Source organism: Octopus sinensis, linkage group LG13 (genome assembly GCF_006345805.1).
Source record: "Octopus sinensis linkage group LG13, ASM634580v1, whole genome shotgun sequence".
Lineage (NCBI taxonomy): Eukaryota > Metazoa > Mollusca > Cephalopoda > Octopoda > Octopodidae > Octopus > Octopus sinensis.
In genome coordinates this window covers 47,194,003-47,206,213 of record NC_043009.1, presented here as the reverse complement: position 1 = coordinate 47,206,213, position 12,211 = coordinate 47,194,003, and the positions used below count along the sequence as shown (strand labels likewise).

The following is a 12,211-nucleotide window of genomic DNA, read 5'->3' as shown; positions in this document are numbered from 1 at the left end:
AAATAATATAAATTAATTAATCTTATGTATTGGCTTAAGTTTTTCATTGTATGATTTTCCTAATAGTGGTTTTATCTCTAATTTAATATAATATATGTATGTATGTATGTATGTATGTATGTATGTATGTATGTATGTATGTATGTATGTATGTATGTATGTATGTATGTATGTATGTATGTGTGTGTATGTGTGTGTGTATATATATATATATCTTAGAATTTGGAAATTTCGAGAGACTTGAAATAATTTAACTCGAGATAGATTATTTACGTATGTATGTATGTATGTATGTATGTATGTATGTATGTATGTATGTATGTATGTATGTGTGTATGTATGTATGTGTGTATGTATGTATGTATGTATGTGTGTATGTATGTATGTATGTATGTATGTGTGTATGTATGTATGTGTGTATGTGTGTATGTACGTGTATGTGTATGTATGTATGCATGTATGTGTGTATGTATGTATGTATGCATGTATGCATGTATGTATGTAGAGATAAATAGATAAACAGATAGATAGACAAACAGATATATCTAAATATGTACGTTTATATTTATATGTATATACAAATATATATTTACATGCGTTGATGTGTTTGTGTGTGTGTGTGTGTGTGTGTGTGTGTGTGTGTGTGCGAACAGACGTTAACAACACATTTGAAAATAAACAGCAAGCATGCACTCCAGACTTTAGAAAGAAATAGAAAGAAATAGATATTCACAAGTAATTATCACTTTTCCATGCCACTCCATTGTTCAAACAGCTGTAATAAAATAGGCAGCTTACTTCTGTTTGTGTGTCTTATATATATAAGGGACGATATTCTCGTTTGTTTGGTCAATATTCTTCTGATATCATATCTCAGATAAATAAGTCTCACCCCACCTTCACCCACCTCGAACAATTCATAATTCAATCTCTGCTCTCACTTAAGTTAATTTTGGCTCAAAAAGCAAAAAGCAAGGTCATGTAGGGGGACATGGAGTTATGTACAGGGAGGGTGTTCATGCAAAGAGTTCAGGCCATTTCTGGTCAAGAGAGACTTTGAACCGAGCGGTCGTCGGCATCTTCAGTATCTCGTCCGGCAGCTTGTTCCACGGTTCCGCAACCCGGACGGAGAAAGCCTAATATTCAACGAAAATGTTAGTCATTGACAAACTTTAGAAAAAGGTTAATTAATATTTCAGATGGCTTAAGGTGGCGAGCTGGCAGAATCGTTAGCACGCCGGGCGATATGCTTAGCAGTATTTCGTCTGCCGCTACGTACTGAGTTCAAATTCCGCCGAGGTCGACTTTGCTTTCATCCTTTCGAGGTCGATTAAATAAGTACCAGTTACGCAGTGGGGCCGATATAATCGACTTAATCTGTTTGTTTGTCCTTGTTTGTCCCCTCTATGTTTAGCCCCTTGTGGGTAATAAAGAAATAGGCATTTAGTCTGTCTTTACGTTGTAAGTTCAAGTTCCGTCGAGGTCGACATCGCCTTTCATCCTTTCGAAGACGATAAAATAAGCACCAGTTAAACACTGGTGGGGTCGATGTAATCGACTCCCTCACTCTTCCGAACTTACTGGGCTTGTACCAAAATTTGAAATCAATATTTGGGACGGCTTAAGACGGCGAACTAGCTGAATCATTAGAACGTCGGGCAAAATGTTTAGCAGCATTTCGTCTTTCATTGTGTTTTGAGTTCAAATTCCACCGAGATCGACTTTGCCTTTCATCCTTTTGGCGTACCAATTGAGCACTGGGGTCGATGTAATGGGCTTACGCCACCCCACTCCACCCAAAATTACTGGCGTTGTCCCCAAATATGAAAAATTGTTTAGTGGCAGGGTTGTTAGAGTGGTTTGATAGAACGTCTCATTGTATCTGAGTTCAAATTCTCTTTTCATCTTTTAAGGATCCATCGAGGGCGACAAACTGATGGATCGTTAGACCGGAGAATGGGATGCATTGTGTTATTTGTTTCGGGTCGAGGAATTCTGGGATCAAATCTCGCCCTGTCACCCCGAAAAAAAAAAAACGAAGAAAAATACTTGTGACACCTCTAGATATTTTTCTCGGGGACGCGGGACGAGTTCTCTATCAGGAACCACGACCGACCGACAGATAGCAGCAGCATTATGAAAATAGCAATGGAAACATGGTTTCCTCGGTTCTATCACTATCTCTAACTCTTTGATTATTAGCAATTCGAAATCCCTTGTTTACCACCAAACGATAAATGACTTAGAACAGAATAATGAATCTTTTTGCCAGTTATGATTTAAATTTAATTAAGAAGTTTGCCTTTGACAAACCTAAATATCTAAGCCAATTTAACAATATCTAAAACACATTCATCATTGACATTTCGTCGGAAATCCTTGTTTATCATCAAACTATTAATGCCTTAAAATATATATATTTTTATATATAAAACTGTAGTTGTGTGTGGGTCTGTCTACTCCGATTTAGATTCCTAACTACTCCCACATTTTGCGGTGCATTTTGACCAAAAGCGGGTATCTTATAGTCGAGATTCATATCGAGCCCTTCTGGGTATTAACGCGCGTCTACGATGAGTCTACGATTAAAAAAAAAATTACCATCATTTTTCCGCATTTTTAATCCATTTTTCGCTCGGTTTTATATAAGGGAAATAACTCTCTAAAATGCTCATATAGTTATTTCCCTTACAAACCCGAGCAACGCCGGGCGATACTGTTAGTATATATATATATATAAGGTAATGTTTATTGCAGAAACATTTAACAAGTGGCGCGATATTGCAATGTTCAATTTTTTTGAAATAATGGTTAGAATTAAATGAAAACGAAATTCTTTAATACTCACCTTAATAGATATCATGATACTTTTCATTCAGACATATACAATAAAGGAGAATAAATATCTCATCATAAGTACACTGCCATTATATTATAGTGAAAAGAACAGGATTACGTCTTTAGATTATACCTCTTAATTGACTCTGTGTGTGTGTATATATATATATATATATATATTATATATATATATATATATATATATATATATATATATATATATATAATAGGCACAGTACATGTTTTTTTATGCTGAGAACAAGCTAAAGACTGATTTATAACATGTGTAACATACGATTACAGTCATAAGGCACAAACCACAAATTATAACGAACTAAAAATGGAATGATAGAAGAAACGTTGCGCTATGTGGTTTGTGCCTGATGACTGTGTTGGGATGCCACACATTTTGTAATTCATTATTTGGCATGTTCTCAGCATAAGAAACTATTAGTAGTACATAAAAGCATGTGTTGTGTCTATTAAATAATAGCTATTTCTCACCAGATGGAGTACTTTTGTTGTTGATCTTACCATCAAGGAATAGTACATTATACATACGTACATGTATGTATGTATGTATGTATGTATGTATGTATGTATGTATGTATGTGCGTGTGTATGTGTCATTGTGTAATGGGACGTGGCCTGGTTGTTAGGGTATAGCGTCTACAATCGCAAGATAGTGGTTCTGGTTCCCAGACCGGCGGTGCTTTGTGTTCTTGAGCAAATCGCTTCATTTCACTCAGCTGTAAATGGCTAACCCTGCGACAAACTGGCGTCCGTTCAAGGAAGAATATTGGCCTACCCACCTAGCCAGCAGAGGGTGCTATCATTCGACAGCTACAACAATGAGAGGAAGCTCGTTTAACCAGTGGTGTATAACAAAATATACAGTAATATATATATATATATATATATATATATATATATATATATATATACATAGTACTAGGGTGAGATTAGGTGTTAGCCTTATCCCACCCCTTGTCTTTTAGGATTATTGGGGGTTGCGTTCTATACCTTGATCCGAGCATAGAACGGGGCTCACCTCTTTGAGCTGGAAAATGAATGGAATGCGTATGCGTAGTGTGTGTCTTGTTTTGGCTACCCACTCCTAAAAAATGGGGAATATGCCTGGGTATGTGTGTATATATATATATATATCCAACGATGGCTTAGTTGACCGAAACTTTGAAGTCATTGTCAATAATATTCTCTTTTTAAGAATAATAAATTTGTACTCTACCAAAATATGGAGTCACCCTCCAGATTCGTGTAGATTTATTTTCATTATAACTGAACATAAAAACATATATATATTTATATATATACATATGTATAAAGCATAAACTATATTCCCACCATATATGCTTTTGTCGGCTCTATTCCGTTAGAGTTCCTGTGCCAAATGTTTCTGAAATTTTCTACATGGTTTGTAGCTTTGCATGCCCATTAAAAAAAGGTAGTTTCATGTTTTTGGAGACATTAATAATAATAATAATAAAAAGTTACGGACATTTAAAGAATCAAATTCTTTGATGGTTTTACCCATTCAGAAGCCTCCATTGTTGACATAACGGAAATTGAAATTGAAATTGCCATGTTTTGTTTACTTTTTTAATGTTTATATATGAAAAGAATTTAATGAAAGAAAATGAAAACATTAATGAAACAGTTAAAGATGAAAATTTTATTGCAGTAATTCTTTAGAGATGAAAAGATATGAACTATTATGAAATGAAAGAAAAAACTAATGTTTATAATAAACGTTTGCAATGCACTACAAACCTTAACTCTAAACCCTAAATTCTAACCTTAAACCCCAACCATACCCATAAGATTATCAATTCATGGCTATGACGATTTCCGGTATGCCCATAAGGGAGGCTTCTGAGTGAGTAAAATTACTAAAAATTTTAATTTTTAAAGGTTCATAACCGTTTAATAATTAATTTCTCCAAAAACGTGAATATGATTTTCGTAATATGCATGTAAAACATTTATGTACAAAATTCCAAAACAATCGTACCTGGTGACTCCCACAGAAAGTGTCCCATTTTTTCTAATACATTCGATGAGTAACAAAAATCTTTCCTAAAACATACAATCTGGATTCTACAAGTTGATTACAAAATTAAGAGTGACGTTTCTTGGCCTTCTTAAATTTCATACCAATAATTTGGGCGTTAGATAGAGAACCCGTTTGGTATGTCACAAGAGATATCTTGGTATGTCGGGAATTCAACACACGCGCACACACACACACATATATATATATATATAATTTTTTAAATATAAATGTGTGTGTGTATATATAGATACATAGGAATATTACCCACACATTACACACACACATACATATGTATGTACACACACATACATATGTATATACACACACATATATGTATATACACACACATGTATGTATATACATACATATGCATACATACACACACATACGCACGTATATAAAGCTTTAATTATAACGCACGTTTAATGACTGATCATCTTGAAAAACGTGTTTATCACCCTCTTTTTATCCAGTCTTGATTAATAGGCTACGAAAACTTGCGATAGACCATCCAGTAGAAGATTCCTGCCTAGTCAATGAAATTTAGGCATTGTATTTTCTGGCATACTAGTCCAAGTTGTATATAGTGTAAATATGTAAACATTCAAACATTCTTCTTTTCTTTTCTTTTCTTTCTTTTACTTGTTTCAGTCATTTGACTACGGCCATACTGGAGCACCGCCTTTAGTCGAGCAAATCGACCCCGGGACTTATTCTTTGTAAGCCCAGTACTTATTCTATCAGTCTCTTTTGCCGAACCGCTAAGTGACGGGTACGTAAACCCACCAGCATCGGTTGTCAATGCTAGGGGGACAAACACAGACACACACATACATACATATAGATATATATACGACAGGCTTCTTTCAGTTTCCGTCTACCAAGTCCACTCACAAGGCTTTGGTCGGCCCGGGGCTATAGCAGAAGACACTTGTCCAAGATGCCACGCCGTGGGTCTGAACCCGGAACCATGTGGTTGGTAAGCAAGCTACTTACCACACAGCCACTCCTGCGCCACTATCGTCACTATCTTTTAAAATCCTGATGAATTTCACAAGGAATTGTTTTTCATCTTTTAAAGTTGTTTTGGTGTACAAGTCGACCTACCTTTTTTCTTTGTTTGTGGTGGTGGTGGTGGTGTGAGGGTGTTATATATTTTTGTTTGAAAATGTCAACTTGCATGTTAGAGAAGATGGTACTTAGTCATAATTTCTAAAAATTGATATTTTTATAGCAGTGTTTAAAAAAAGCATTTTCAACACCTTTAAATTTGACAATTTAACTGATTATAAAACATGAAAGGGTTTTGTTCAGAAAGAGAATGCTAAGGAAAGGTCTACGTATGCTTTTATTTTGCTGACTTTAGAAGGTAAAATTGAGAACATAAATCATGCGAAAGTGTTTTGTTTTTAAATATAATGAATAATAAAATGAAATATTACCTTCATCATATCTATAGCATTCAGAGTACTTTCATATCCCTCCGGACAATAAATACACAGGACAGACAGCAGTTCAAATACCTCACTCTTAACCATCACATTTTGAGAATCTAAAGCTGCAACAAAAGATAAAAGTTATATATTTGATAAGAATGTTTACTGAAGATATAATTTTATTTAAAATCAGAGAAAATAAAACATAATTATACAATGTTCTATAGCTCTTGACTCGTCAGTTAGAACATAAATATTGTTTCTGTGTGTAAGAGCAACGAGTAAAATTTAAAATATTAAAATATAACACTTATTACATCATATTTTACATATGATAACCTTAGCAGAAAATACGTTATATTCTCTCCTGGTAACTTAATGTTCGTTATGTGTGTATCTATATATATGTATACTAATACGCACACACACACACACACACACACACACACAATATATATATATATATAATCTATTACATAAAATCCGTTCTGTCTGTCTGTGTGTGTGTCTTCTAGGATCTTGGGCATCCTCCATCCGATTGCGCTCAAATTTGATATGTAGTTACTGATGGTATCAGGGCGTGCATAAGTCTTGAAAAAATTACAAAAATCGATTCCAGGTGAGAATGCGATCGATAAAGCCGTGGGAATGTGCATTTGTAAAATCGTTTTTCTTGGAAGAGAAAAAAGTCTATATTTCTTCTTTTGCTGGTGTCTCAAATTTGGGTTAAATCAGTGTTTCTCAAAGGGGAGGCTTATGGGACGGTCGGAAAAGTTGTTTTGAGAAAATTTGGTTTAAATGTTTGACAACTCAGCACCGTCCATTGGACGGGGGAGCGTTTTGCTCGTATAAAATGTTTAAAGATACTGCATTTACTTTTCTCGGATTTTCAGGACACCAGTTTTATTCGATTTGAAATTCTTCGACTCCGCATGAACTTAAAAAACAGATTATAGCAACGCTGTATTTCCACATTTTACTATATCTTCAGCAGTTGAAGTATTTAGTAATATTGCAACAAAAGAACTTCCAGACACAAAGAATCTTCAGCTTATTGAAGATTACGAAAGCCTTTTGTAAGTTGCTACCTTAATTCTTGAAAGTTGAGAAGTCTTCATATTATTTCACTGATGAACAATTGGATAAAAGAAAGCAAATCGGGAAAACAGGAGATAAGAATAACCTATATAATAAGTTTTAACAGCTAGTATTTTAAATAATATATATGAATTTTATTTTGAAAATCCTATGAATAAGGAGTAAAAGGGATGTGTGGGCCGTAGGTATATTTAACTTTGTAATCACCGTGACCGACCAGGCTATCAGATGCTGCTACACATCGCTGGTCACAATGCGCTTCGCATTGTTTTAACCTTCAAATGACGCCACCCCGCTGGCTAAGCGAGCAGGCCAAAAGAAGAAAGAGTGAGAGAAAGTTGTGGCGAAAGAGTACAGCAGGGATCGCCACCCACCCCCTGCCGGAGCATCGTGGAGGTTTTAGGTGTTTTCGCTCAATAAACACTCACAATAACCGGTCTGGGAATCGAAACCGCGATCCTACGACCGCGAATCCGCTCCCCTAATCACTGGGCCATTGCGCCTCCAACTTTATAATAGTGACTATAAATGCGAACCAAGCTATTCCTTTTTTCAGCCGGATCAAAAATAGTTGTAAAATAGTTTTAGCCACACAATATATAAATTAAATAAGGCTAAAATAATATTTTCTATAAGCTTGCATCTCATAGATCATATAGGTACATAAACAAAGTAAAAAGTATGTCAAAGCTATGTTAATATTTTTTAAATAGCTGTTGTTTGAGAGGGAGAGGGAGGCAGGGAACAAGAGAAAGAGTAAAACGTCTTATGTCAAATAAGTCAGCGTCGAATCAACAACGCCAAAGAAGCAGCACCGAAACAACTATGCTTATACGTCTCGTACCTAATTGATAACTAGCAAGAACAACTCAAATTTAATTCTTTGTTCAAAAGAGAAATATCTTTACTCTGAAGGACCGTTTCATGAACAGTCAAGTGGTCGCTATTTATCATTTGATGCTTCATATCAAAGGATATGGAAGAATTTGTTTATTATTCAAGTTCCGAGATCAATTAATAACGGAATGAGATTACATGGCGCAGCTGTTTAGACGCTGATGATTTGGCACGACTGACGGGATATTCAGCCTGTTTTAGTGACAGTACTTTGTGGCGCTGAGCATACACATGCGCAGAAATATACGCATACAGATAGAGTGGCATTACGACATTACAACTTATTAATCGAACATGGTTGACATAAAAAAAACATTCCCTCTCCTCATGCACATAAAGAGAAACATGTTCACATGCATAAACATAGTGAGAGGGAGAGGGAGGCAGGGAACAAGAGAAAGAGTAAAACGTCTTATGTCAAATAAGTCAGCGTCGAATCAACAACGCCAAAGAAGCAGCACCGAAACAACTATGCTTATACGTCTCGTACCTAATTGATAACTAGCAAGAACAACTCAAATGAGCAAACTTGAATTCCTTTGTTGATTATAAATTATAACACCTATAACTGAATACTGACTATTCCCTAGATTAAGGCGGTGAACTGGGAGAGTCGTTAGCAAGCCGGGCAAAATGCTTAGCAACATTTCGTCCTTCATTACATTCTGAGTTCAAATTCTACCGAGGTCGACTTTACTGTATGTATGTACTACTACTACTACTACTACTACTACTACTACTACTACTACTACTACTACTACTACTACCACCACCACTGCTACTACCACTAGATTCACCGCAGCCACATCGCCGTAACAACAAAAGTAACTGCGACATTAACACAATTTCAAAGTTCACAGTAACAAAACAAAGGAGCCTTCCCTGTCTCTAAGGTTCCTTTGTGTCTATGTATGTATGTGAGAGACGAATACGCACACATACATGCACACAAATACACATACACACACACGCGCGCGCGCGCGCGTATGAGCCCTGCCTCAAAATTTCGACAAGTGACGAGGCTAAGTCTAACAAATGCTGGATGATGGACTTGAAGAGAGAGAGAGAGAGAGAGAGAGAGAGAGAGAAGAGAGAGAGAGAGAGAGAGACAGAGAGAGACAGAGAGACAGAAACAGAGACAGAGAGACAGAAACAGAGAGAGAGAAATAGAGAGACAGAGACAGAGAGAGAGAAACAGAGAGACAGAAACAGAGAGACGGAGACAGAGAGAGAGAGAAAGAGAGAGAGACAGAGAGACAGAACATTCAAGACCGGTTAACGTACCCACAAAATCGAAAGGTTGTTGTGGCAAAGGTTGTGGGAGGAAAATGCCAAAGAACCCAACAATGAGCTGCTTAACACAACAACAATCAGAGCAACAACAAAAGAATAATCACAACGATAAAAAAGCACAAAGGAAAAAAAAACTATAAACCATAACTATCGCATAAAATAACAAAACAAAAACAATAACAACCACAAAAATAGCAGCGGCTGCAGTAACAACAACAGCGACGACGGCGGCGGCGGCAGCAACAACAACAACAACAACAACGACGACGACGACGACAACAACAACAACATCAACAACAACAACAAACAGATTACGCCTCGGCTATACCGCTCACCGAAGGCTGAATGGTATCGCTGTTGGAAACACTAAAGGATTGCAAACATGACTTGGAAGAAATTATTAAGTAACTTCTAAAAAAAATGGCGACCGACTGAGTTTCGACGTGGACAACGCCGGAAGTATGCAGACACTTGTCGAGATTCCTTGGAGAAGCCACTTAACAAAAGGACAGCCGTAAGTAACCTTATCCACTTTCAATTTTCTACGTTTATGTGGCCATAAGAACAGTCGTTTGCACGAATGAAGTGGCCTGGAGTTGGCCTGTAAGCAAAGACATTCGCTAAACGATCTTACGTTCAGCTAGAGATAAAAGTAGCCATTAGCGAGATCAGAACGAATGCCTTAACACTTCTTGTGGACCACTACAAGGCATACATTTCTTTTGGTCGGGTCGGATACAGTAGCAGTGCTCTTTGAGAAAGATCTGAAGCTCAGAGCAAGCAAAACATTTCCTGGACTCGAATAGTAACTCAGTAGTCCTGGACGTGAACTGAACTAAAAGATGGTTCGTGGCTAGTGGTCACTGATACTTCGTTCGACTGAAGTTAGGTAAAGAGATTGCTTCATTAGAGGGAGGCTGAGACAGTATCTTAGAAGCAAAACATATGGGAGATATGATGAAATAGGGACACATATAGGTGGCCTTAAGTATAAACCATTCATGATAAATATATAAATATAGCTTTCCCGACTAGAACTGCGAGTAGCAAATGAGATAAAAGGAAATTTTCTAAAAGGTTCTCAGTCGGAGCTATAAAAACATATGAGACTCTAAATATCCTGCTGTATGAGTCAGGAGTAACATTGCTAACACATCGTAAGAAACTGAGGCAATGGAGTCAAAATAAAAGCAAACATTATGATCTAAGGTGGCGAGCAATTTGAACCATGAAATTTTATTTCTACGAAGGACCATTTTAAAGAGTACTGTAGTTATGCAATATAGCACAGAGCACTTTCATAAATACCAAAAATGTATACAACAGAAGTTAGAAAAGCAGTTTACAGACACATAATTTGAAACCTGAAAATTTAAATATAAATATAAATGAATTATATTTATATTTTTTACGTAGGATCCCAACATTAGTACCTTTTCTCCATTTTTTCCTCCTCTTCCCCTTCTTTTTCTTCCCATTTTTCTCTCTTTCTTTTCTCTTTTCTTTCCTCTCCATACTCTCCCTATTTCTTTTTTTCTATTTATTCTATTTCTTCCTTTTCTCAATCTTCACTTCTTATTTTATTCCCTTACAAGAGGAATGAACCCACTCGAATCTACTCAACATTCACTCTATGTTGACTGACGATAGAGTATGGACGGATTTTTGATGTCCAATGCTACCCTACTTATCTATTTGATTATGAAGATTTACAAACATGCTTTCTCAGTGAAACTCAATAATGGCGGTGCCCCAGCATGGCCACAGCTCATGAGCTGAAACTAGAATCAATCAATCAATCAATCATACTCTCCATTATAGATAAAACCAAATGTACATTTTCGATTTTTTCATAATGTGATGGAAGTCTTTGGTATAGCAATTGCATGCGGCTGAAGAGAGCTTTAAACCATCTGTTATGTCGATTATACATTGATGTAAGAATAGGTTGTTGTATAAAGCTTGAAACACGTGTACCGCGACATCCTTTGTGTTCTGTTTTTTATTTCATTTGATGCATATACCCTCTCACCTCTGCTACTAGCTGGCATATACAGGTGCTTACTCTTATCAAGTATTCACCCTGAATTATGTATATATATATATATACCCAGGTCTATTCTCCATTTTTTGGAGTGGGTAGCCACAACAAGGCACACACAAGGCATTCCATTCATTTCCAAGCTCAAAGAGGTGAGCCCCGTTCTATGCTAGGTTAAGGCAACCTCCAATATCAGCAGCTGGTTTACCCCCGCACTCTCCGAGCTTTCGTATCAGTTGTAAATTTTCTTGCCTCTCTTACTTCAATTTCTTTAACCACCAAAGCTTTCCCCACTCCATCCATCTACACAACCGAGGTGTGCCTCTGGTTCTGCTGCCTACCACTTCTGCCTTCATCACTCTTCTTACCATCCACTCTTTATCCATCCTCTCCATGTGACCAAACCGCCTCAACATTCGTCTATCCAATTTGGTTGTTAGTTTTTTTTCTCATTCCTGCTTATTCCTCATCCTGTCCATCTGTGTCACACAAACTTTAGCCCTCAGACATCTCATCTCAAACGCATCTAGTCGC

The 12,211-nt window shown here is 36.6% G+C and overlaps 1 protein-coding gene across 4 annotated transcripts in view; it reads right to left on the bottom strand.

The window, feature by feature from the left end:
- LOC115218242 (inverted formin-2) overlaps nt 1-12,211 on the bottom strand; it is a 228,402-nt gene that overhangs the window by 62,848 nt on the left and 153,343 nt on the right. For all 4 annotated transcript variants that reach the window (XM_029787971.2, XM_036508345.1, XM_029787974.1 and 1 more), the window contains exon 3: nt 6,355-6,470. In XM_029787971.2, the coding sequence (XP_029643831.1) occupies nt 6,355-6,470 (116 nt within the window). The remainder of the gene's footprint in view (nt 1-6,354; nt 6,471-12,211) is intronic.